Below are 25,220 nucleotides of genomic sequence, written 5' to 3'. Positions count from 1 at the left end.
GTTCAGAGGACTATGATTTAAAGTAAAGAAAGCAGTTGTCACAGATTTAACCCAGGTGTTGTATGTCTGCCATTACCAGTTTGTCTTTCTGTCGTTCACCATGGATGAGAAAGCCGCTTCGTCCATTGCCTTCGGGGTGCATGACCTTACAGACCCCGACGCGACTGATCCCGCCTCCTTCCTGTGGGAACCATCCCCCGCTGGAGTCATCTCTGGTCATAACCACAGCCTTGACACGCACAATATAGCTGTCACTAAAACGACAACAAGAAGAACGGGGCATGACAATGGTCTGGTAGTTGCAGCACTTTTTTGGACTTATTGAAAAAAAATCTATGCCTGGCGGCAACCTTAAAAAGCAACCCATCTCAACTTCTAGGGAAAAAACAAAACACTTAAACTCAATATGAAAGTACATTTAAAAAAGATACCTAGTAATTAAAAATTACTCGTGATCTAAAGATGTACATAGGCACAATATTCTCCAGTTTCTAGGCATAAATACTGATAAATGAGTTAATCTCTGTAGTTAATTATTTTTAGGTTGGAAAGACACAAACCTATTTTGGGTTGTTGTTGTTTATTTATTATTTATTTATTTTGATGGAGTTTTACACTTGTTGCCCCGGCTGGAGTGCATTGGAGCGACCTCAGCTCACTGTAACCTCCACCTCCTGGGTTCAAGCAATTCTCCTGACTCAGCCTCCCAAGTAGCTTGGATTATAGGCACCCGCCACCATGCATGGCTTATTTTTCGTATTTTTAGTAGGGATGGGGTTTCACCATGTTGGCCAGGCTGGTCTTGAACTCCTGATGTGAGGTGATCCACCCACCTTGGCCTCCCAAAGTGCTGGGATTACAGGCATGAGCCACTGCACCTGGCCTACAAACCTATTAAGAGGGTATTATGGTTTCAACCCTTTAAAATTAGTTGAAAATGAATGACCAAGTTTTAGCATTTTATAAAGCCAAGAATCTTATTTAGCATAAAATAGGATAATCTACTTCTAAATCATAAATTCACCATGAAATCACGTATCTAGGTGGGAAAATATTTCAATTCCAATAACCCTTTACACATTTGTAGCCTTCTGTTTATGATTTTATTTTTTCCAGTCTAAAACCTCAATTTCACAATAAGTTCTTCTGCACATTTGCCAAAAATCTTTCTTCCCCAGAGACCAACTCTAGCTTCTTTTCATTCTTCATCACTTTTGGGGAAATTTATTTGGATTTTCAGCAAGGCCATTACATTATCACTTGCTGTTTTCTTTCTTTGGGTAGAATTCATTTTTACTCATTCAAACATATATTCGTGTCTTGTATATGCCAGGCGCTGTGGCAGATTCTTGGGAAACAAAGCTGCAGAGTAACAAAGAACTGCCATCCCCTTGTTCCCGGGGTCTCAGGAAAGATGCCCGCAGGCACTCAGAACCTGGCCCCTCAATTGGCCAGAGGCATGGAGGCAGTCCCTGAGCCCCATAGCCCTGCTCATTTCACTCACCACTAAAGGCAAAGCCACCAGATTTTCCATGACCCCCTATGGCTCACCCTACACTGTCACCCAACTCACCTCCCTTGGTGCCCCAAACTCAAGGTCTCCCATTTCCTTTACTTCCTCATGCCCTCTTCTAATCATTCATTTTTGTTCATTGTTGTAAAATACGAATGGTATAAAATTTCCCGTTTTAACCATTTTTAAGTGTACAATTTCAGTGGCATTAATTGCACCCACACTGTTGGGCAACCATCTACCTCTATGACTTTGCATCATCCCAAACTGAAACTCTGTTCCCATGAAAAACACTGACTCTCCTTCCCCAACCCCTCCTCCCCTGGCACCCACCATTCTATTTTCTGTCTCTATGAATCTGATGCTCTAGGTACCTCATATAAGTTCCTTTCCCTTTCCTAACCTAAATGAAAATGTACTCTCAGCTGGGCCTCTGCAGCCCATTCTCCCAGGGCTGCTTTCTGCCTCCTCACTGCGCTTACCTGTGGGTATGGTGACTGCCACTGCTGCAGACTATTCAGCCTCCCTTCAGTGCTTCTGAAGCTCACACCCTGATCATGCCCCTGACAACCCTTCTTCAGTCTTCTACAGACCTCACTTCCCTTCATTCTTTGAAGACTTCAGCAACTAGGCTCACTGTCCCTCCATCTCTCCACCATGTTCCCTGAAATTCTTGATAATTTCATTATTGATGCCGAAGATCCCTCCAATTCCCTGGCCTCTCAGGTTCTGGGCCTCTTTCTCTCCAATGCCCTTGTCTTACAACTAACTTGAGCCATTCATGCCCAGGTCAACCATAGATCTTGTCATTACCGATAACTGCACTACCTCCATAACTCAATTGTAAGCATCCTGCTCTCCGACCACTCCTAACTTTGCAGCTCCCTTCCTCCAGACTCCAATAATTCTTTGCCCTGTTGGGGCCAACCATCTATTGTTCTGAACACTTTTGCCCTGTCCCCCAAATCCCACATCCTCAACTGATTCTCTACCCAACATTCCATCACATTCCACATTTTTTTTTTGAGACAGAGTTTCGCTCTTGTTACCCAGGCTGGAGTGCAATGGCACAATCTCGGCTCACCACAACCTCCGCCTCCTGGGTTCAGGCAATTCTCCTGCCTCAGCCTTCTGAGTAGCTGGGATTACAGACACACGCCACCATGCCCAGCTAATTTTTTGTATTTTTAGTAGAGATGGGGTTTCACCATGTTGACCAGGATGGTCTCGATCTCTTGACCTTGTAATCCATCCACCTCGGCCTTCCAAAGTGCTGGGATTACAGGTGTGAGCCACCACCCCTGGCCCATTTTGTTTTTTTTTTTTTTTTTTTTGAGACAGAGTCTTGCTCTGTCGCCCAGGCTGGAGCACAGTTGTATGGTCTCTGCTCACTGCAACCTATGCCTCCTGGGTTCAAGCAATTCTCCTGCCTCAGCCTCCCGAGTAACTGGGATTACAGGCACCCACCACCATGCCTGGCTAATTTTTGTATTTTTAGCAGAGACAGGGTTTTGCCATGTTGGTCAGGCTGGTCTTGAACTCCTGACCTTGTGAGTCATCTGCCTTGGCCTCCCAAGGTGCTGGGATTATAGGCGTGAGCCACCATGCCAGGCCACATTCCACATTCTATCACAGCATTCTTTGCACACAACCTTAATGCCTTTGCCCTCCCCTTCCTTGTTGCCATTGGCTGGCATGACCCCAATGGGGTTAAATCCTACCATCTACCTACTCTGTAACCCCACCCAGCTGCTGAACATCGTGAGAGGGAAAAGCCCTACTCTACTATGCTCATAGGATTGGTTTTAAAGCCATAAACACTACCCTCAAGTGAATCCTTAAGTGCTACTTGGCATCCTGCTACATTTCTCTGATCTGTCCCCTCAAAGATGACTCCACATGACCTCCAACCCCCTCACTCTCAGATGATGGATGAGGTTGCTTTAGCTTCACTGAGGAAATAGACAAAATCAGAGGAGACCTTGTACCTGTGCCCACCACCACGCCTACTGCTTTGTACCAGCACTCTCTGCCCTTCCTCCTGTCGCTGTGGTTAAGACATCCATGATCCAAGCTAGGGCCAACTTCCTCCACTTCAATACCTTCTATGTACCAACAGTGCCCAAATTCACACTTCCATCCAGGTATCTTCTGTGAGCTTCAGGCCAGTAGAACCAAGGGACTATGTGAGGTCTGTAGATAGGCATCTAATAAGTCTCACAATCAGCATGTTTCAGGTTGAACTCTTGGTTCCCAACACCTCCTCATATGTCTAGTTCTCTCTTCAAAGTACATCCAGGATCCACTTTTTACCACTTCCACTGACACTGACCTGATCCAGCTGCCACCATTTTCCACTGAGATTAATGCAATAGCCTTCCAATTGGCATCCTTGCTCCCATGTTTGCTCAACGTACCCAGAAAACAGAAAGGTAAGTCAGGTGACTCAACTCAAACAAACCCTCCAATGGTACCGCCAAGTAGAAGTCAAAATCTGGACCTTACTCTACTACTCTCCTTGCTCATTCAACTTTGTCTCAGTGGCCTCCATCCTTCTACCTCTGGGCCTTAGCACTTGCTGTTTCTTCTGCTTCAAACCCTACTCCTCACATCCCAACTGGGCTCCTTCTCTTATTTCACTCAAGTCTCTGCCCCAGGTTATTTCAGAGAGGACTTCCCTGCCCACTCTATATAAAGCAGCATAGCATCCTCTACCCCTCTTAATCTTCTCCCCCTGCTTTTGTCTTTCTATATGCTACTAAATCAATGCTTACTCAATAAAATATCTGCTTGCCTACCAGAATATAAACTCCACAGGAGCAGCGACTTTGCCTTTTTTGTTCACTGCTATATCCCTAGAGCCTAGAATAGTGTCTTATTGTAATAGGTTGTGGAATGAATGAGGTCAAATTCACAACATAAACAGGTTTTTACAAAACTATCTATAGCAGGCTGGGTGGGGTGGCTCACGCCTGTAATCCCAGCACTTTGGGAGGCTGAGAGGGGCAGATAACCTGAGGTCAGGAGTTTAAGACCAGCCTGGCCAACATGGTAAAACCCTGTCTCTACTAAAAATACAAAGAATTAGCTAGGCTTGGTGGTGGGCACCTGTAATCTTAGCTACTCAGGAGGCTGAGGCAGGAGAATTGCTTGAACCCAGGAGGTGGAGCTTGCAGTGTGCCAAGATCATGCCACTGGACTCTAGCCTGGGCAATAAGAGCAAAACTCTGTCTCTAAAGAAATAAATCTATAGCTAACAGAATTCCTATAAAAACATAAAGCGTTCAGTACTTATTTACTTATGAGTCACAATTACTAAATTGGTATCACAGTAAAGATTTCCCTTCAATTAATAAAAAATTGAATAAAAATCATATAGAAGTACATATAAAAATCGTAGGATGCACATGTACCTGTATGACTAATCCATTAATTTCAGGATTCAACATGCATATTCCCTTAGATCCTAAAGATTAAAAATCTTCTGTAACATGTATTTAGATTAACTGCATACAATTTTGGAGAATATCCTTTCCTCCCTCCAGCCCCATTTATTAAAAACAAAAAACAGGCCGGATGCGGTGGCTCACACCTATAAATCCCAGCACTTTGGGAGGCCGAGGCGGGTGGATCATGAGGTCAAAAGATCGAGACCATCCTGGTCAACATGGTGAAACCCCCATCTCAAAAAACACAAAAATTAGCTGGGCATGGTGGCGCGTGCCTGTAATCCCAGCTACTCAGGAGGCTGAGGCAGGAGAATTGCTTGAACCCAGGAGGTGGAGGATGCGGTGAGCCGAGATCGTGCCATTGCACTCCAGTCTGGGTAACAACAGCGAAACTCCATCTAAAAAACAACAACAACAACAACACAACAAAAAAAAGCTAAGGGTCCTAGGACTTTTAATTCTCTAGTGTGCAATACAGCTTTCTCGAATCTTTTATGAGTGTACTATGTGTTCATCTCAACAGGGGATGCCAAGGTGAAGAATGGAAACTCTGTGTGCCCCTTGTTAAAACATGCTTTTACTTTTTTTGTGTTGCAGCTGTGTGCCATTCTCTGTTTCTTTGAGGGGATTAAGTAAACACGAAAAAGATAATTTACATTACTTATGTTAGTGCCATAACTTATTTCCAAAAAGTACTCATTTATTAGAGAATTTAAAAATACCTTTCCCTTCTGCGTCCAGACTGCAAGGCTGTTAACTCTGGTCTCTGTTTGCACTCTGAGGCTTCCTCCATCCTGCCTCAATGCCTCCTATCAAGTGCCTTCTCCAGGGCATAGACTTCTCTGTGATGGGATTGGGGGAAGGGGAGGCTCAGGGGCAGAAGCTCCCTTTGTCTCCTCCAGCAACAGCCCAAACAGCCAGCATTAACTGAGGCATCTGGCTATTTAAAACAAGGCAGGGGGATAAAGTGCTTCACTAAAAGCTGTGAAGGATGTCTGGATAATCCAGCTGCATGGCTGCAGGCCAACTGCTTCCTATCCATGGTGTGGTGTATTTACGATACTCAGGCACTTCACCCCACCCAGCACAGAAATGACAATAAACTCCACTACCAAAAAGGTATAAAGGAGGAAAACTCCCTTCCCACCTTCCCTCCCTCCCCCTCTTTCTGGAAAGAATTAAACAACATCTGTTTAAAACAAATGCAGGATTTGTTAGTTCTGGGGGGGATGGAGCAGGAAGGGCAAGGTCAGATTAGTTTTAAAAATTTGCAGAAGGAAACTGCTGCTTGTATGCCTTAGAAAAAAATTTCAAAACATGCTATCATTGTCAAAAATAACAACATTTTAAAAGAATGCTTCTGAAATTGACAACTGCTGTAATGGTGTGGACCTGGTGAAGCTCCAGCCATGGGTCCAAACACCAACTGAATGGAGCCCGAGTGTCTGAATTTGAGCTGAACTGCCCCAACATACACAAACGGTGTTTGACCACCAGCACTCAATACCATATTCTTTAGGTGTGTTATGAGCAAAACGGGCTGGACTGAGGATCTTCCATTTAAATGTGGTTTCTTTAAGGAAAATGCTTTGTGTTCCCAACATGTGGACTTTTTGTAAACACAGGGCTTCTGGTCCTGGGATCATTCAATATGCAAAAGAGGCAGGTGACACTGTAAGGCAGGATAGAAAGGCAGAGAAAAAACACTTTCAAAACTGGATTAGCATCTCCAAAGAATAGTTTTTAGACCACAGCCTTTATGTTCTAAGCGTTCTCCAGTTTCAAAGCAGGCCCTGTCTGGGCCACGAAGTAAACCAAGGAACTGTAGGAGCCGATGACAAGGCAGCACTGGGTCTCACAAAGAATGTCTGCTCCAGAGCCACAGCCCAGAAGTCCCTAGCCCTCTCAGGAGCTGAAGAAACCTCTTTTTGAGCTTAGTTTCCTCTTTTGCAAAATGAATAAAGGATCTACCCTGCCAATTGAAAGCAGTGTTACGGGTCAAGTGTCAGATCCAGAAGTGTGGTAACTTGTAACCATCATCATTTTTGCTGAAAGGCTACCTTGATGGCAAAAGAATAGGTCCTTGAAACACCAGCTTCCCTGGCCACTGAGTAGTGGGTTTTGACTGCCTGCCCTTTCCAGCTATCAGAGAGTGGAGGGGCAGGGAGCTGTCACGCTCCTGACAGTAGGAAGAAATTTGATAGACCACCAGTAATTATTAAGAGAAGATAGATTTATAAAGACCATGTTTAGTCGTCCACTGCAGGCATACCTGTAGAAGAAAATAATGCTGTCTGCCATCTGTGAGCTAGCCCTCTGCTCCTGCCCCTCCCCCTCGGTTTCTTTCAGGGATGGAGACTGGGACTTTTACCTCCTCAGTAAATACTTCCCACAGCCAGCCCTTATCTGATTACTTGGCTCCTTTATCTCTCCATTATGCTCAACATTAGATTCACTTCCTCCCAGCCTCTTCTCCACTTCACCAGACCTTGAGAGGGATTAGCCAAGATCCCAACCTCTCCAGCCCAACTCCCAGACGCCAGCTGAGCCAAATATAACACCACTTCTTGCAGGGAGCCAGGCACACTCACTTTATTTTAATCACATACCCCGCCCCCTGTCTTCCTCGTGCTTATAGATTTATAAAGTCTCTTTGATTTCATCGAATTATATGTTTAAAATATTATATATGTGTGTATGAAGTATGACTAGTGATCTTTTAAAAATGAATCAACAGAATACTTCAGTAGAATCAAATGTGTTGAGAAGCTGAGGGTACTGGTCATACTTTCTATTTGTTAAGCCAGGTGGTGGTTTTGTGGGTGTTCGTCTTAAGTATCAACTACTCAAGAATTTTTTAAAAGCGGACTGCTCTGGTTTTGGAAGTTTATATAGTCTGAATTTTATAGGCAAGGAAATTTAATGTAGTTTTATGCATGGTGGTAACATGATTTTCTGCTCTGTACAAGCCACTGAAGGTGGAACACTTGCTCTACACGCTATAACGTCCCAGAAAATAAGACCTTCATGTTAACTACCAAAATATGTGCTGTTTGTGTGGCTAGGTTAGGCCATGACAGAAAATAGTGTTAATGAAAGCTCGTTAATGCCCACAGTAGAAAGACTTGATTGCAAAGACACCAGATCTGGCAGTAGCTAATTCTGGCAAAGTCCATCAGCTCTTCTCTCAAACACTGATGACTAGGGACTGTGAGGCAGAGAAGATTTTCTGAGCACTAATCGTTTGCTTCACAAAGGGAACCCATCTGCATATATAAGAATTGGGGAAGGTGAAAAGTGGGCTAAGATCACTTAACAAAAAGCTTCTCCACAGTTATTTAACATCAGTGAAATCAGCCATGGAATACACTCCATGGAGAGTAACTTTGAAATTGCCTTACTCCAGTTCTGCTAGTAAAAGAACCCATGTACTTAAACTGGGACTAACACTTTAATGTGAACTTGCAGTGCCAGGACACTATGCTCTGAGCACATTTACCAAGAGGAGAAAGCAGGCTCTTCTGTGCAGTCTTCATTGTGTCCCTGCTTTTCTGAGGTGCTGTAGCTAAACTTGCTCATGCAGAGTAACCCCTTCCCCTAGAGGACAACATAGCTTTGGCTTTTTGTTTATTTGTTTTTGAGATGGAGTTTCACTCTTGTCACCCAGGCTGGAGTGCAGTAATGCAATCTCAGCTCACAGCAACCTCTGCCTCCCTGGTTGAAGCACGATTCTCCTGCCTCAACCTCCCAAGTAGCTAGAATTACAAGTGTGCACCACCACGCTTGGCTAATTTTTGTATTTTTAGTAGAAATGGGGTTTCGGCATGTTGACTAGGCTGGTCTCGAACTCCTGGCCTCAAATGATCTACCTGCCTCAGACTCCTTAAGTTCTGGGATTACAGGCATGAGCCACCATGCCCAGCCAGCTTTGATTTTAAAAAATATGTTATCTTCATTATCAATTTATGTATTTTTTAAATGGCATGGAATGGCGTTTTTAGGAATGGAATCTTTAAGTAAAATATGGTACCTAAAAGGTGTGTGTAGGAGGTGGCTGTGGTGGTCTTTGCTTTACCATGACTGGGGATATAACCAGCATCCAGGAATCAATTAGGCTGGAAGCCAGGGGTCCTGCTTATGTGCAGGAGCCTCGGAGCGGGTGTAAGTAGGTTTTCCTTCTTCACTCTGTCAGGCTCAGAATCTGTGAGTAAAGCCAGTGTTCTGCTGTCCTGCAAGGTCACTAGCACCCTCTGTGTCCAAGTTTTACCATCTTCTAGAGAGGGAGGTAAAGGCATGTCTATCCTCATAAGCTGAGCATCTTTGTTGTTCATGCTTCCTAGCTACACTGAAGCATATAAATAAACCTCTCACCCACACACTGTTTTCCAGTGCACATACTAAAAGGGGCTGTATGCGCCATTATCACGGAAGACACTGGTTGGCATATAAATGATTATTAAACTTGATAATTCTTCAGTCATTCTTCAGAACCAGTCCTAAAAAGTTTACTAGACATGGACCTCTAGTATTTTAATTTTTCTACTGAAATTTTAATACGGTAATACTCCTTTAAAAATAAGCTGTAAATTCCTATTTTTAGAAGTGAGCAATTCTGATTAGGAATATATGCCCATACCTTGTTCAACATGCAGTACTGATTTAGCATGCTATGTGCCTCTATACTTTCCTTTAAACCTCAGTTTCAAGGCAAATATTATAGATGTAATATTTAGATAATATAGATTTAACATATCACTGATGTTCAATCCTAATTTAAATATAAATATTTCCCCATCTCTGAGTGCTACCTTACACCTTCAGGTCACCAGAGCTAGAGCAGCATGTGTGCTGCACATTCTGGCACATTCTCTTGTGCCTGCCCTGCAGACATCCTTGGGAGTGGAATGGATGCTCTGCCCAGCTGTCCCTAATCAAGGGTACAAGGCAGTGTGCCATGCACCAGTCTGGCCTCCTTCTTTCTTTCCTGCTGTGTCCTATGACCCAGAAGAGCCAAAAAAGGAAATAAAGCAAAGACACAAAGGAACAAAGATCAGGGCTGGAAGTTAAACACGTACGCTTTAGAGAGGCTTAATAGCCTTTGAGGAAGTAGTTGGGCAAATACTGGCAGGCAATTAGGGATCCTCTGACATACCCTGAACCTGGGAGCCCTGAGTGATAGTTCCGATGACCTTGAAAAACCTACGGGGGCAGATGGAAATTGGAGCTTCTAGTGCCCCCAGCACCCCCTCAGAGAAAGCCCCAGTTTTAGGGGCAAATCTGCATGGACTGTAAATAGAAGGTAGTGACGCTTATGGCACTGCAAATGCCCAGGCACAGTGGAAGTTACCTCATAAAATGCTGGTTTTCTGGTTTCCATTTCAGCAAGGTTGACAAGTTATATTAGACTCGCTCCATTGTACTGTGCTTAAAATGCATTTTAAATTTCACCTCCAAGTGTTTATCTCCTGTACCTTGAACACGCATAAATCCTGCACAGAAAAAGAGTGATTCGGCTGGATTCTGTCTCCAGTGCTCTCATTAAAAAAATTAAAAGTCTGGCTGGGTGCGGTGGCTCATGCCTGTAATCCCAGCATTTTGGGAGGCTGAGCAGGGCGGATCATCTGAGGTTAAGAATTCAAGACCAGCCTGACCAACATGGAGAAACCCTGTCTCTACTAAAAATACAAAATTAGCCGGCTGTGGTGGCGCATGTCTGTAATCCCAGCTACTCGGGAGGCTGAGGCAGGAGAATCGCTTGAACCCGGATATGGAGGTTGCAGTGAGCCAAGAATACATCACTTCTCTCCAGCCTGGGCAAAAGAGCGAAACTCCATCTCAAAAACAACAACAAAAGATTTACTTCACTCCAACCAAAAAAGAATGAATGAAATAGTCTGTCCTAAAGGGCTGAATTTTAAGGTGATCACAGGGAGTGAAGTGGCGCTGAGGGAGTCCTGAGAGGTGAGAGGCCACAGTCTGAATCTAGGTTCATGATTTTGCTTTTATTGTCTGTCTGCTTTACTGAGCGTGAACTTCAGTGGAGTTCATATTAATCAAGACCAAAGGATTACCATCTTAAAGCAAACAAAATAACCCACCCCTGAAGAACCCTTTCTTCTACTTTTTATTCTGAAAACAGTAATTTTCTGACTTCCCTCTGTTTTACACATCCTTCCAAAAATGGTATTTATGATCCACATTTAAACCCCAAAGGCCAGCCACTGGAAATGTCAGATTACTATACAAAATTAACTCTCACCACATTAAAGTGTACATGTAATAGAAAAACTGGTACTTCAAAAAACAAATGGCAAAGGGGAGTTGTTTAAAGTTAATAATCTCCAATTTAGGGCTTTAAATTGCAGCCCTTGAACTCTTATGCCTGACTTTCTCAAAATATTTTTGCTTTTTTTCATATTGTTGGAGAAAACAAAGGAAGGGAGTACTTACTAAATCACATGTCTAGGGAGAAATGCCCAATAATCTGCAACCTACTTTGAAATGCATTTGTAAAAACATGGAATCATGGAGATAGACATGTGTAGGATAAAACAATAATAGCAAAATGCTCATTGCAGACTTGAGGTGGCAGGCACACGGATGTTGAGCGTATGTTTCTTTCAACTTTTCTGAACACTTGAAAACTTTCATAAGTGAAGAGAGTGAGAATTTGTAGTGTTATAGTTGATTTCTAAATGGAAATCAACACTAAATCTACAAGATGCTAATAATGGTACCAAACAAAATCTGATTACTTTTCTTTCTGCTATTCGGGATGAAGTTCCCTCCCCTTTTTTTTTTTTTTTTTTTTCCTTTACCTGCTATCTACCACCTGCCCTCTACCTCAAAACAAATCTAATCAAAGGTCAGGAAATGACTTTACCAAACTATGTTAATATCAAATTCTAAATCCACAAAATCCTTTACAAGCCAGCCCTTAATAAGACCTGTTCTCAAACAAAAAGAGGTGATAATTTAATCCATAAAGGAGGGAGAGAAATCAGCAGATCATGCTAGCAATAAGCTGACAGGAATTTCAAGAGCCTGTTGTATTCCCACAGATCCACTGAAAATGGATGCCCTCTCAGATGGCAAGAATTACTAATTCATTCAGTTCCCTTTTTTCTAGGATTCTGTCACCTCCCTCATTAGAAAGCTAAACACACAACACACAGTCAAGGCACCTGTTCTCCCTGAAGCTGGGTGGTTTCACTTCCCACCTGGAGAGTGGAATAGAGGTCGACCTGAAGGCAGGGTTTAGGTCTTCATGCTAGTTACACCTTTTAAGCTATTAATATAAAGAATTGTGGAAACCATCTACACTAGATTCCTCTCTCACATGGAAAAATTAAAGTCCAGACTGCAGAGGGGACTTGTTCAAGGTCACTGACATTAGGGACAGATAAAAGACTAAGATCAGCCTCTGTGACCACCCCCTGCCCACACTTTTGAAAGGACCCCCTGTTATGGCAAAAGTGCCCATATTGGAGTTAGGTGCTCTGCAGGATAAATAAGTTATTCCTTATACTGGTCTCTTGAAATTTACTGGATAGGCAACTGATTGTGAAAGGAATTCTAAGGAGAAATGAAGAGATATCACTGGCAACACAGCTACATGAAAAAAATCAGAGCTAGATGGAGGGTGGGGCAGAGAAATCCTACTCATTCTGCCAAAGTTTCACGCCAATAGAGGCAGTTCCTTTTCGGATCTGTTGCTATAACGAGTGCCCTAAGTCAGGACAGGAGACCTAACCTCCATTACACATCTTCTCACAACTAGGCGAGGTACCCCAAACTCTCTTACTGAGCTTCAGTTTCCTTATGTGTAAAATGAGAAGTAGGGACCCCCACTGACTCTTGAGGCCCTCTCAACTTTGGTCCCTTTTTATGCTTTGTGTTTTAAAAAAAAAATGGCCTTAAACTCCTTCAGTTGTGGCAGAGGGCTTAGCAAACTTAAGCCACTAAAACATCCCACAAAAGCAGATCAGAAAACTTTCAGCTGTAAAATGCAACCGAAAATATATTTTCAGTAGAGAAAAAAATCTGAAACCACAAAGACCTGAAACCATGATAAACTAACAGATATGTTCTCTCAGTACAAGTGTTATTACACAACCATAAAGTTTCCAGGAGTGAAACTGATTTATCCAAGTATTTTGCAAAAGCAAGAAAATGAAGAAAATTGAATGTTAATAAGTTTAATAAGCTCCTCTGGGGGGAAAAAAGAAAGGTACAACCTGGTCATCTAGCTGGGTTTATGCATCCACAAATGTGAGATTCTCTTTAGCCACACGGAAGAAAAACCCCACGACATATTTATGAAACAAATGTAGACCAAGAAGAGAAAAGAGATCTGCCCTTTTTCTCCCAAACAGTTCATTCTATCTGCCTTCTCGTTGACTCAAGATGAACTCCCCAGCCCCAATCTTTACTACACTCAGAGTGAAAAGGAGAAAATGTTAGGAAAAGGTAACAAAGCAATTGTTCAGCTTAAAAATAGAGAAAGACACAGGAGGCTGAGGCAGGAGAATTGCCTGAACCCAGGAGGTGGAGGTTGCGGTGAGCTGAGATCGCACCATTGCACTCCAGCCTGGGTAACAAGAGCGAAACTCCGTCTCAAAAAAAAAAAAAAAAAAAAATAATAGAGGAAGACATTTCTTATAGACCTTTGATAAAGCAACTCAGTGCACATCAAGTTGCAACTTAGATTTAAGTTGCTTCACTGCAACAAATAATTTCCGGTCGAAAAGTAAGTAAGTCAGTTGTTTGAAATTGGAGTATACCTTCCCTACAGGAAAAACATAAAATGGTGAGCAACGGGGTTCCCGGTCCAGCCCATGAAAGCCTAATCAATGTGCAAAAATATTCCCAAATGTTTCAACTGCTTACTAACAGTCTTCTTGATGGAAGCCTCTTTCCCCACTGCCAGCAGTAAAGGCCAGTTCTGCTCAGCTCTTGCTGGTTTTTTTGGCCAAGGGTTTTCCATTTGTGGGGGGTGAGGGGTGAGATGGTAGGGGTGGGGAGGGAGAAAAGGTAAGGAGGAGGAATTCTTAAACTTCTGTTTTAGGCTTCATTTTGGAGATCCTCAGAACGTGGCACCACTGAATCTTGAATGGCTCTAAAAGGATCTGTACTGATGCTATTTTACAAATACCAACTTGAGCATCACTGAGGAAATTCTTTCCTTTTAGGGTCACAATGACTGTTGGTGAGCAATTAAGGCAAGTGTCAGGCTCATAGGATATAATCATGATGCAGTGGATTCTTGACTCGTTGACTACACAGAGGAACAGGATTTGTCCTACAAGGGCAATTTCCTTCCGGGTTGTTACAAGACAGACGCATCCACTCAGTACACATATTTCCCGTGTTACTTTCCTGACATAAAAGAACTAGGCAGCAAGGATAATGTAAAGGCCAACTAGCTACCAAGCTTGCTCACAGTTTTAACACGTTTAGTCTTAAAATATTTTTTCATTTATAAGGAAGTAGTGTAGTTTGAAGTTACTTGATTCAGAAAGAACCTCCAGGAAATACTAGAGCTGTCTCCACCTCCCAAAGTCAACCAGCTTGTGGAGGCACTAGAAGGCATTTTATTTCAAAACTTATGATTTTCACAGATAACTGAAACCCTGGGTGGCTGAGCTGCCGAAGTTGGGCTTTCCTGGCCATCACCAACATGTTTGCAGCAGGGAGCCAACCAAGCTTTCAGTCATTCTGTCTGCAGTGGTTAAAGACCACTGCCCAAGACAGGACAACCAAGTGGCTACTGCCAACTTCTTCCACCAGAGAGCTTTACTGACAGGTGGAAGTATGCCTGGCCAACCAGACGTAATCACACGACCCTGAAGCCATGCTGTTAGAAACCCGCCACGAGGCTGCCATTTGGTATCAAAACAGAATAAAAGGGCCCCCGACTTAATGTTGGTCAAGAAGAACAACTCTTGGCTCATTTCACTCACTAGTGTGCTTCAGCCACCTCCCAGGACTAACTTCACACTGTTCCATTCTCTAGGAAAGTCACAGTCACTGAAAGCACCATGGATATGCCACCCTCACTGAAAACTGCTATACACCCAACAGTGAGTTGCTCGTATATGGAAGCTCTTGTGTTAACTTTTCCTTGTGTGTTTGCATATAGGGAATTAACCTTAATACTTGTAGTATACACATACAATGGAATTATTCAGCCTTAAAAAAAAAGAAGGAAACCTCGTCATATGCTCTAACATGGCTGAATCTTGAGGATACTGCGCTAAGTGAAACTTCAGTCACAAAAAGAAATACCATGTGATATGTTCCGCTTACACCGGCTATCTCAATGTGACTAGTAAGTGATACTTCAGTCACAAGAAGAAATACCACGTGATATGTTCCGCTTACACTGGCTATCTCAATGTGACTAGTCAAAGTCCTAGAAACAGAAAGGAGAATAGTGGTTGCCAGAGGCTGGGGTCTGGGGAGGAGAGTGGGTTGTTATTTAATTGGCAAAGAGTTTCAGTTTTGGAAAATGAAAACATTTTAGAGATCTATTTTACAAACTTGGATATAGTTAGCCCTACTGTACTATACACTTAAAAATGTACAGATGATATATTCTATGATGATATATTCTAAGTCAAGACGACATATTCTATGTTATGTGTTTTTTACCACAATAAAAAGATAATCTGTGAAACAAAGAGAGGCTACTTGAAATAGGTAAAGAACCCCAAATTTAGAAATTTTGGATTTAGCATAGGAACATTTCTGCAGTCCTTAAGAAGTAAACATTCACTTTGGGAGGCCAAGGCAGGAGGATTGCTTAAGCAACACTGTGAAATCTCTATTTGTATTAAAAAAATTTTTTTAAAGAAAAAAGGAGTAAACATTACTACTATTTAAAAAGTTAACTTTCCCTTAATTATAAAAGTAACATATGTCCCCATTATGCAAACTACATACATCATAACCCTCCTTTAAGAAACATTCTTCTACACTATGGAAAGCAATTAACAAATATGCAAGACCTTCTCAAGGAAACTATAAAAGGAAGATCTTATGCTTCAAAAAGAAGTGTAAATGCCGGCTTTGCTTTGTTCCTGGGGGTACCGGGCAAATCATACATAAGAAAAATGCAAACATTTCCTTTGATACTGGTTTCACTGAGATAAAAATGGCTTTTCTTATAAAATCATTTCAAAGAAGGATAGAAAAAGTTAAAGAAAATAGATTTCTCCTGAATTGTTGGCTCTGACAAATTCCTCTAATCCTTAGACAGTTCTACTCTAATAGAATACCTACTATGTATATAACACCAGCAACAGAATACCCCAAAATGTTTTTCATGACTAGTCCCTTTTCATCTCTTCTATTCTAACCTCAGTTTTAAAGATTAAATACAGATTATTAAACACACACATATAATCATAAGAATTTCCTAATAGTTCCATTCCTTCTACATGGGGGTTAGCAATGTTTTTTAATATTACTCAAAGCAGGAAAAATGGGGCTGTTTTATTTTTCTTTGGAACAGGTTCCAGCCAGATTTTGCACATTGCAGTTCTCTGGCGACGGACGTGATGAGAACACATGGCCACCCACAGACACTAATTTTGCTCTTCACCCTTCCCAAGCAGCCTTTATGACACATGCTGTCTGTGCTTCATTTAATGGAATTCAAGAGGCCCAGTCAAACAGCAGAGCCCCCACAGGGCCAAGGCAACAATAGGCAACCCATCTCCTCCACTGGATAGGTACAAGGAACATGTGTTTAAAAGAAAACAACAAAAACGCCAAATCTAGCTTGGACATCTCCAATCTGAAGAATCTTTACAAATGAATGAATTAACACCAAAAACTAAGTCATCTCTTTGATTGAAATCAGGAAAGAGACAGTAATCTTGCTGTAGTTCCTATACACTGAACTCTATGAAGATGATGCAGCAAACTCTCTGAGCTGCTTTCAGATGTGCAGAAAAGAAGGTATCACTCTCATCCCAAGCCAAAAGCACTTATTTCTAAGAGGGCAGAAGTGCCAGCCTGGTTCTGCAGCATTTACTTTCTCTATGGTCATCATCTGTCGTGAAGAAACCTTGGCAATTAAGAATCCAACTGGGTTGGGAGGCCAAGGAGGGTGGATAACCAGGAGTTCGAGACCAGCCTGGCCAACATAGTGAAACCCCGTCTATACCAAAAATACAAAATTAGTTGGGCATGGTGGTGCATGCCTGTAATCCCAGCTACTGAGGAGGCTGAGGCAGGAAAATCGCTTGAACCCAGGAGGTGGAGGTTGCAGTGGGCTGGGCTTGTGCCATTGCTCTTCAGCCTGGGCAACAAGAGGGAAATTCCATTTCAAAAACAAAAAAAAGAATCAAATTGGGAATGCACATGGTTTCCACAACTGTGCCACATATACCTCCAGATAATCCGGGTGCAGTTGACACAACAAGCTGTCAGCAAACTTACACCTGGAAGAATGTTCAGGGCTCACAGAAGTCCATGCTGGTTTGATAAGAGGGTGATCATTCATCCCATTTATAAATTTAGGAGTTTTAGAAGGCTGATCCACATTTGTCTCTGGCTTTTCTGAGCTACACAGGAAAGTTGCTATTTCTAGATAATAATACAAGATTTACCTCCAAGTGTTATTAATCCCACCCACTATGCAGGCAGAATAACCGTAAACTCCAGATGTGGGGAGGACAATATCACAGCAGACAGTGGGCAATGGACAGCAGGCAATAGACAACGCCTCCTGCGGGAGTGATCATCGTGGCCACACGTCCATAAATCACACATCCGGACAGCCAGAACAGACTGCAGATTCAATAACACACAGGTCTCTCTCTAAATACAAATAAGGATGTTTAAATGTTGGTAGGTGATCTATACTAATTTTAAATAAACCTGTTTTTATGAAATGTTTATTGAATTCATAACAGCTTCGAGTCTTTAGAATATAATTTTAATAAGTGCTAAAAATCTGCAAGCCAGCAAAAATTGGGAAAAACTGTTCTACTAAAATATCTTGGACACTCTTAACCTTTCAGGATTCAAATGCTCTCCCTGACTGTCACTCTTCCCAAGAAAAGGAAAAAAAAATCTTTTGTCCAGGGTTATATTACTCTACTTGGCTCAGAAAACATGGCCACCAAAACTATCAAATGGATTTTTGAGTAGAGCAGTTCTTTCTTGATTTCCATCCAAGCAGAGTTAGGTTTTGAAGAACCAAAAAGGAATAGTTCAAAGCTGCTTATACACAATAGCAATTTATGGCTCTGGATTATAGACTCCAGTAAATCTATGAATAAAAGAAAACCCAGGGAGGAATTTATCTCCAATAACAATGAATCCCCACTAGGGCCGGAATTAAAAGAACCAGACTGGGCTTGGATCTGAAGCATTTTAAAATGTAACACTACCCAGCACGTTGCTCTGAACATAGGCAGTGTCTCACTCAATATCTATTGACTGCTTCCAAGTTGACTGATATGAGACCTTTGGAACTGGCCATGGCTCTGTATTCCCTTTCCCTCAAAAGGGAAAGAAGGCATCTAAAAACCATGTGGTTCCTTTGGACTGATGGCTAACAGTGCTTAACAGCAAAGGGGCCTCTCAGGTGTGGCAGCCACAACCCTAGGAGCGATTATCATTGTCTGATCTCAATAATCAGTGTACCCTCTGTGTAGTATAACTGAAGCTAACAGAATACGCTGCTTTTGGTTGACAGGACCTGAGCAAATCCCAACTATACAGACTACAGAAAAACAAGACATTTTCACAGAAAGCGTCACTAAATCAAGAACTTTAAAAGAAATGTTTTCTTTTTTTTTGTCCCTGACTATAATCATTGACCATAGGCCTCAAGGGGAAAAAAAATTGCTATCATAAAACCTAATGTTTTTGTGAAAGCACAGGAAATTAGCTATTCTGTCTTTAAGATCAAACAAAATTAATTTATATTATTTTCTAATAAATTTGATAAAGTAAACTGTAAGTTGAGTATGGCATTCACCAAAACTATAAGAAAAAAACCCAGTTACTATACGATGGCAAAATATGGTTTTTACTTCAAGCTAATACTTTCGTTTCACAACTTAAAAAAATGTTGTTGACAAAAAATGGCCCTCACTTTGAATCTGAAGTATTTTTTAATGTCACCAAGTAGTATTATTAAATATGTACTATATATGCATGTATACACATATAAAAATAAGCACTACAGATGCGGGCAGGAAAATTCTTAGCAAAACCCCCACATATTTCAAATACTGTTCTTCCTCATTATTGTCCTCTACCATAATTAGCACGTTACAGCATAACAGGTGGCTTTCATTTATAGAATGCAAAATTAATGAAATTTGGAGATGGTCCTGTCTCCAAAAACAAATTGGCCATTCTAGAAAAAGTACACCCCTTAATCTACAAAACAAACAGAAACAAACTCCCTTCATGCTGGCTTTCCAAATTATATGAATTTCTGAATGTAGTTAAGTAAGTAAATTGAATGTATATACTGACAGATTAAAATTCATATACTTCAAGGAAAACAAGTCATTATTAATCGGCTTTATAAGAAAGGGGAAGAGAAACAAAGATTGCCGATTTTTCCAGCTTGGTAACCCCAGATCTGTTTAATGCTCTCTGAGTGATAACAGGATTTACTGCTATATACTGGGCTGCTCCACAAATGCTAAATCTTAGGCAAATTTGTGGGCAGTTGTGTTATAGGTCCTGACCTAGCCATTCTGGACAGACAGACCAGGAAAGCATAAATAGTACTGCTATAAACTAACTATAGCATCTGTCTCTAACAAGCAAGACTCACAAAGTATTTTTTAAAAATATGAGGAGACACTGAATAGACTGTCAACACACACAGGAATGTTTAATACACTCAAATAAATAAGATATGTGCTTTAACTAGTCAGACATTGTTTAAATTTAGTGGGTGAAGAAAAAGAGAGGGTCAGACAGGCAGACACAGCCTCCCAATTATGCAGAATGATCCTTCAGATCATGTGAACACTATAATTAAATGTTGCTACCAAATCTCCATCACTCTTTCTCCTACCTAGAAAAAGTTAATGCATGAATTCAGTATGAGCAAATTGTGATTTATAAAAAAACAAACAAACAAACAAACAAACAAGCCACCCTATTCACTCGGTAGAGGAATAAAGCTGTCTTGCATTAAGTCATGCACCTTGGGGGTAGGAAAAAAGCACAGTACTGAAGAAATCCAGTGTAACACAACAGTTACTGTTAGACCACCTCCTTCAGCTCACCTCTGTTTATTCATTTTTTTAAAGCTCTACCGTACCCACCCAAAAGGTATACCATCTCTGCAAGCTATTTCCTAGGTAGCATCTTTTAGATTTAGAACTTAATTTAAAAAAAAATTTCTATCAGAATATCTAAGGAGAAATTTGTTTTCAGAAAGAGGGATGAGGGGGTAAGAGCCCTGAATCTATCAACAGACTGGAGGTTATCTCTCTGTCCTTGCACGTGGGCATACACAAATACAAACACATACACTGTGGTTCTCTACAACTAGGATAATTTTTCTCCTTCAAAAAAATGTTAGAAGCAAGCACCAGAAAGGTTAAGCAGAAGAGAACAATGAAAAAATAAAGTTCATGTAAACAGTAAGCACGTACCTGCCAGGCGATGCCATTTCCTCTACATTGTGGAGCCCGAGTGCTGGGTATTAGCATTATTGCTACTATAAAGCTTCCGATAAAAATGGATCGTCTCTTGCTGACCTGAGAACCAGCTGGCTGCCTGAGAAGTGGTTTCCCCCATATATGATTCAGTCTCCTTGACAAATATACTGCATTGTACCGGATGAGTCATCTGAGGGTTAGTCCGCATTTTATAGGCCTGTTGTGTCATTACTCACATTCAACATCCTGCTTCTCAAAAGTGGAAACTGGAAGCCTGACAGCTGACAGATGCTTTTTCCAATTAAAATATTGTTTTAAAAATTCCTGTAAGTTACGATTATCAATCATTGATGAGAGTATGAAATGCCAAGGAAGTAAATGGCACAGCTCAATACCTGAGATTACATTCTGGACAACCACAAGTGCAAATTCTTCACCTACCCCCATCCCCAAACCAAATAATTTCATCCAAAGTTGAAAGCAAGGATCCTTATCTTTTAAGCTACCAGCTGAATTAGTGTAGGCATGGACTTGTTGATCGTTGTGCTGTGAGGTTGGTTACCCAGTTGCAGAAGCTATGTAAAAATTGCCCATCAAAATTTTGGTCCTGGATTAATTTTATAGGTAAAATAGTGGCACTGTGTTTATAAAACGTCTACCTTTTTAGAGAGGCATATTGAAGTATGTTAGAGGCAAAATGATATGATACCTGGGGTTTGTCGTGACCATTTTAGCAAATAAATATATAAGGGCAGGGGTAAAGAAATGTGGCAAAATCTTGATAAATGATTGCATCTGTGTAGTACGTATATGCAGGTTGACTGTTTTTGTCTTCTTTGAAGTGTCTTTGAAACAATTTTCATAATTTTTATTGTTTTTGAGACAGGGTACTGCTCTGGAGTGTTGCCCAGGCTGGAGTGCAATGGTGAAATCTTGGCTCACTGCAACCTCTGCCTCCCAGGTTCAAGTAATTCTTCTCCCTCAGCCTCCCAAGTAGCTGGGATTACAGGCATGCACCACCATGCCCAGCTAATTTTTTTTGTATTTTTAGTAGAGATGGGGTTTCACCACACTGGCCAGGCTGGTCTCGAACTCCTGACCTTGTGATCTGCCTGCCTTGGCCTCCCAAAGTGCTGGGATTACAGGCGTGAGTCACCATGCCTGGCTGATAAAATGTTTTTAAAAATTAAAAAAAATTTTTTTTCAGTCCCTACAATCTAATTTATACCCAAACAAGTTACTTTTTAAGTTAGGTATAGAACTGCCACACATATGAGTGGAGGGAACCATTTACACAGTGTGGCCCTGTGGGTTTGGGAGCTGAACTTTAAGTTGTTTCTGCCTTCTAGCTGGAAGGTATGATACATGTGTCCTACGGCTGTTGTGAGTGTTGCATCAACCTCCTGAAGAAATGCCTGGTGCCTTCTCCTCCCAGGATGATCTGGTGATCGTTTCCTTATGCATTCTCTGAGGACACAAGTCCTGGCTTCGTTCATAAGCTCAGTGTTAACATTATGAAGGAGAGGTGACTATTTCCAGCTTCCTTATATGGTTTTGGAAATGCTCCATGAGAGGTTACATAAATCACATCCATAGTCTCTTAAACCAACAGATCCTTTGGTAAGGTGGCACAGTGTTTGCTTGACTCAATGCTCAAATTGGGTGTCTTAAACCATCTGGAGGAGGAAGAGCTTTGAGTTCATGGCTGAAAAAAAAAATCCAGATATGGAAGTTCCAATGTATGTGAAATGAAACCACTGTAGAAACTGGCTGTCACTTTAAAAACTATCCACATTGATGCACTATGAAAACATGGCAAGTCACCACAGGAAACAAAATATGGAGGTCACTAAAGCCCAGAGCCTCTGCCTGGTCCCCTTAGTCCTGAAACTTAAAAATGGAAGCATGTTTTGGGCTGAGGTTCCCACCTCAGCAAACAGCTGACTCTAGTTCTTAAATGACCCTGTTTAATAGGACTTCAAACTGGCTGCAAATGGTTGGGACAGTCCCATCCAACATCAAATTACAACCTCATTAATCCAGACTGATTAGAATTCTGCATGAGCCTGAACTGAAGACTTTCTTGGCTTTGACAATGCTTTCCTCATGAAGACAGCAGGCTTCAGCCTTATCAAAATATTTCCTTCAATTTTATAACCTTTCACACATTTGAAAAGCATAATTTACCTTAATGCACAGGCAGAAATGGGGGAAATTAATAAACTTGTAGTCTAATTTGAGTTTCCCTAGTATTTTTGAGAAATAAGTTCACAATTCATTGAAGAATTTTATAATTCAGATTTCAGTAATGAAAAATACAAAAATAATAGCATATATGCATATATGCACACACAAAGAATGAGAATAAGGCAAACATAGTAAGATGGTAACAAATGGGGAATTGGGTATAGGGAATCCATACTATTCTTGCAACATTTCTGTAATTATGAAATATTTCAAAATAAACTTAAACATTCACAAACACACAAGAAAGAATATGTATAAAACCCCTATTCCTAAAAAAAATAAACAAAGAGATTATTGGGAGCAGTGGCTCATGCCCATAATCCCAACACTTTGGGAGGCTGAGGTGGGAGGATTGCTTGAGGCTGGAGTTTGAGACCAGTTTGGGCAACAAAATGGGACCCTATGTTTACAAAAAATACAAAAATTAGCTGGACATGGTGGTGCATGCCTGTGGTCCCAGACACACAGGAGGCTGGGACAGGAGGACAGCCTGAACCTGGGAGGTTGAAGCTGTAGTGAGCTGTGTTTGTGCCACTGCACTCCAGTCTGGGTGATGAAGCAGAAGACCCTGTCTCAAACAAAAAGATTTTAAAATGTATTTAATAATCACTATAGCTGCTGCTGACATGCTCACTCATTTGAAAAATCTTGGACCATAAAGAAATTTACCAAAATGTTAACACTGGGAAATGCCTCTGGGTTTGGGTTTCTCAGAGGATATTCCCTGTAAATATTTTTATAAGGGGACACACACACACACACATACACACACACACATTTTGGGAAAACATCGTACTATATCCTTGAGAACACTGTTCAAGTTTTTCTAAGCTTGCATTTTTCAAATGTATTTGACCACAGACTCCCCCCATCCCCAACTCTCACTACCATCCCAATGAGCCTGAAGAAAGAACTTTGGTGGTGACAGCATATGGGATAATTTCCCCCCATCTTCTTTGCTTTTACTCTAAGTTTTTCTTCAGAACACATTTTATTAATTGTTAACAAGAAAGGCATCAAAACATGGCTCCTGCCATCTTTAACAGACATTTCTATTTGGTTGACCTGCATGCTAATGACACCACTAGTTAGAAAACAATGTGAATTATGCAATTTCCAGCCTCCCCTGACCATACTAATGTGGTCTGTGCCACCAGCAGCTGAGAAACCTGCATCTGTGTGCCATGGCTTGGCAGCTCATGCCAGTGCTAGGCCTGGGTAAGACCATTCCAAGGAGTAGTATAGCTTGCCGCAGGCCTGGCTCCATCTCACTTGTGTTCAGAGCACGGGGCCTTAGAACCTGGAAACCAGCCTGAATATGTCTTCTGCCTCTGAGCTCTCCAGGCCTTCACACATTTATTTCCTAGCACTGATGCTTGGCAGGTAAGAAGCAAATTTAGCTCTAGCTAAAAGCAAAACTTTAGCTATATATGTATATAACTTAAGTCCAAATACTGGCTAATATCAAGATCTAAAAGCAAATGTGGATATCAATGATGCAGGTACTGTATAGGGTGACTGTATTTCGTAATGGTATAAAGCATGAGCTTGGAGTCAAATTTTCTTGGTTCAAAATTCAGCCTTGCCCACACTTAATGTTATTTAACTTCTCTAAACCCCTGTTTCCTTATCTGTAAAATGGGTACAATACTATTAATAATCTCACAGAATTGTTTTGAATGGTATAAATATGACCATTTGCAACAAGTACTTAGTACAGAGCCTGGCCACATACAGAACACTCATCAGTTTATGTGAACAACAATGATAATGATATTAGTAAGTTTTATGAATTTAGACTCTCAGAGGTAGACAGATTATGGCCAGCCACACATCCTTCTGTTTATATACTGTCTATGACTGCTTGAGAGCTACAAAGGGAGACCTGAGCAGTTGTAACAGAAACCATACGGTCCCCAAAGCTGAAAATATTTGCCATCTGACTTTCATAGAAAAAGTTCATTGACCCCTGGTGATCAACATTTGGTTGAATAAACAACCAGATCTTTTTCCTATAGAAATGTTGGTTGTTGCCGGGTGCGGTGGCTCATGCCTGTAATCCCAGCACTTTGGGAGGCCAAGGCGGGTGGATCACGAGGTCAACAGACCGAGACCATCCTGGTCAACATGGTGAAACCCCGTCTCTACTAAAAATACAAAAAATTAGCTGGGCATGATGGCGCGTGCCTATAATCCCAGCTACTCAGGAGGCTGAGAGAGGAGAATTGCCTGAACCCAGGAGGCGGAGGTTGCGGTGAGCTGAGATTGCGCCATTGCACTCCAGCCTGGGTAACAAGAGCGAAACTCTGTCTCAAAAAAAAAAAAAAAAAAAAAAAAAAAAAAAAAAAAAAAAAGAAAGAAATG

The 25,220-nt window shown here is 41.4% G+C and overlaps 1 protein-coding gene across 2 annotated transcripts in view; it reads right to left on the bottom strand.

Moving 5' to 3' along the window:
• Nucleotides 1-25,220, bottom strand: part of SPRED2 (sprouty related EVH1 domain containing 2) — a 123,001-nt gene that overhangs the window by 35,377 nt on the left and 62,404 nt on the right. The window contains exons 1-2 of one of the 2 annotated variants that reach the window (XM_002757687.7): nt 20,604-20,752; nt 77-254 (exon numbers count right to left, since the gene is read on the bottom strand). In XM_002757687.7, the coding sequence (XP_002757733.1) occupies nt 77-254; nt 20,604-20,620 (195 nt within the window). In that variant the 5' untranslated portion in view covers nt 20,621-20,752. Of the gene's footprint in view, nt 1-76; nt 255-20,603; nt 20,753-25,220 lie in introns of those variants that run through there. The other variant, XM_035272409.3, reaches the window with a different exon arrangement.

Source organism: Callithrix jacchus, chromosome 14 (assembly GCF_049354715.1).
Source record: "Callithrix jacchus isolate 240 chromosome 14, calJac240_pri, whole genome shotgun sequence".
NCBI lineage: Eukaryota > Metazoa > Chordata > Mammalia > Primates > Cebidae > Callithrix > Callithrix jacchus.
Note: the sequence above shows the minus strand (reverse complement) of the source record. Positions and strands in the feature narration are given on the sequence as shown.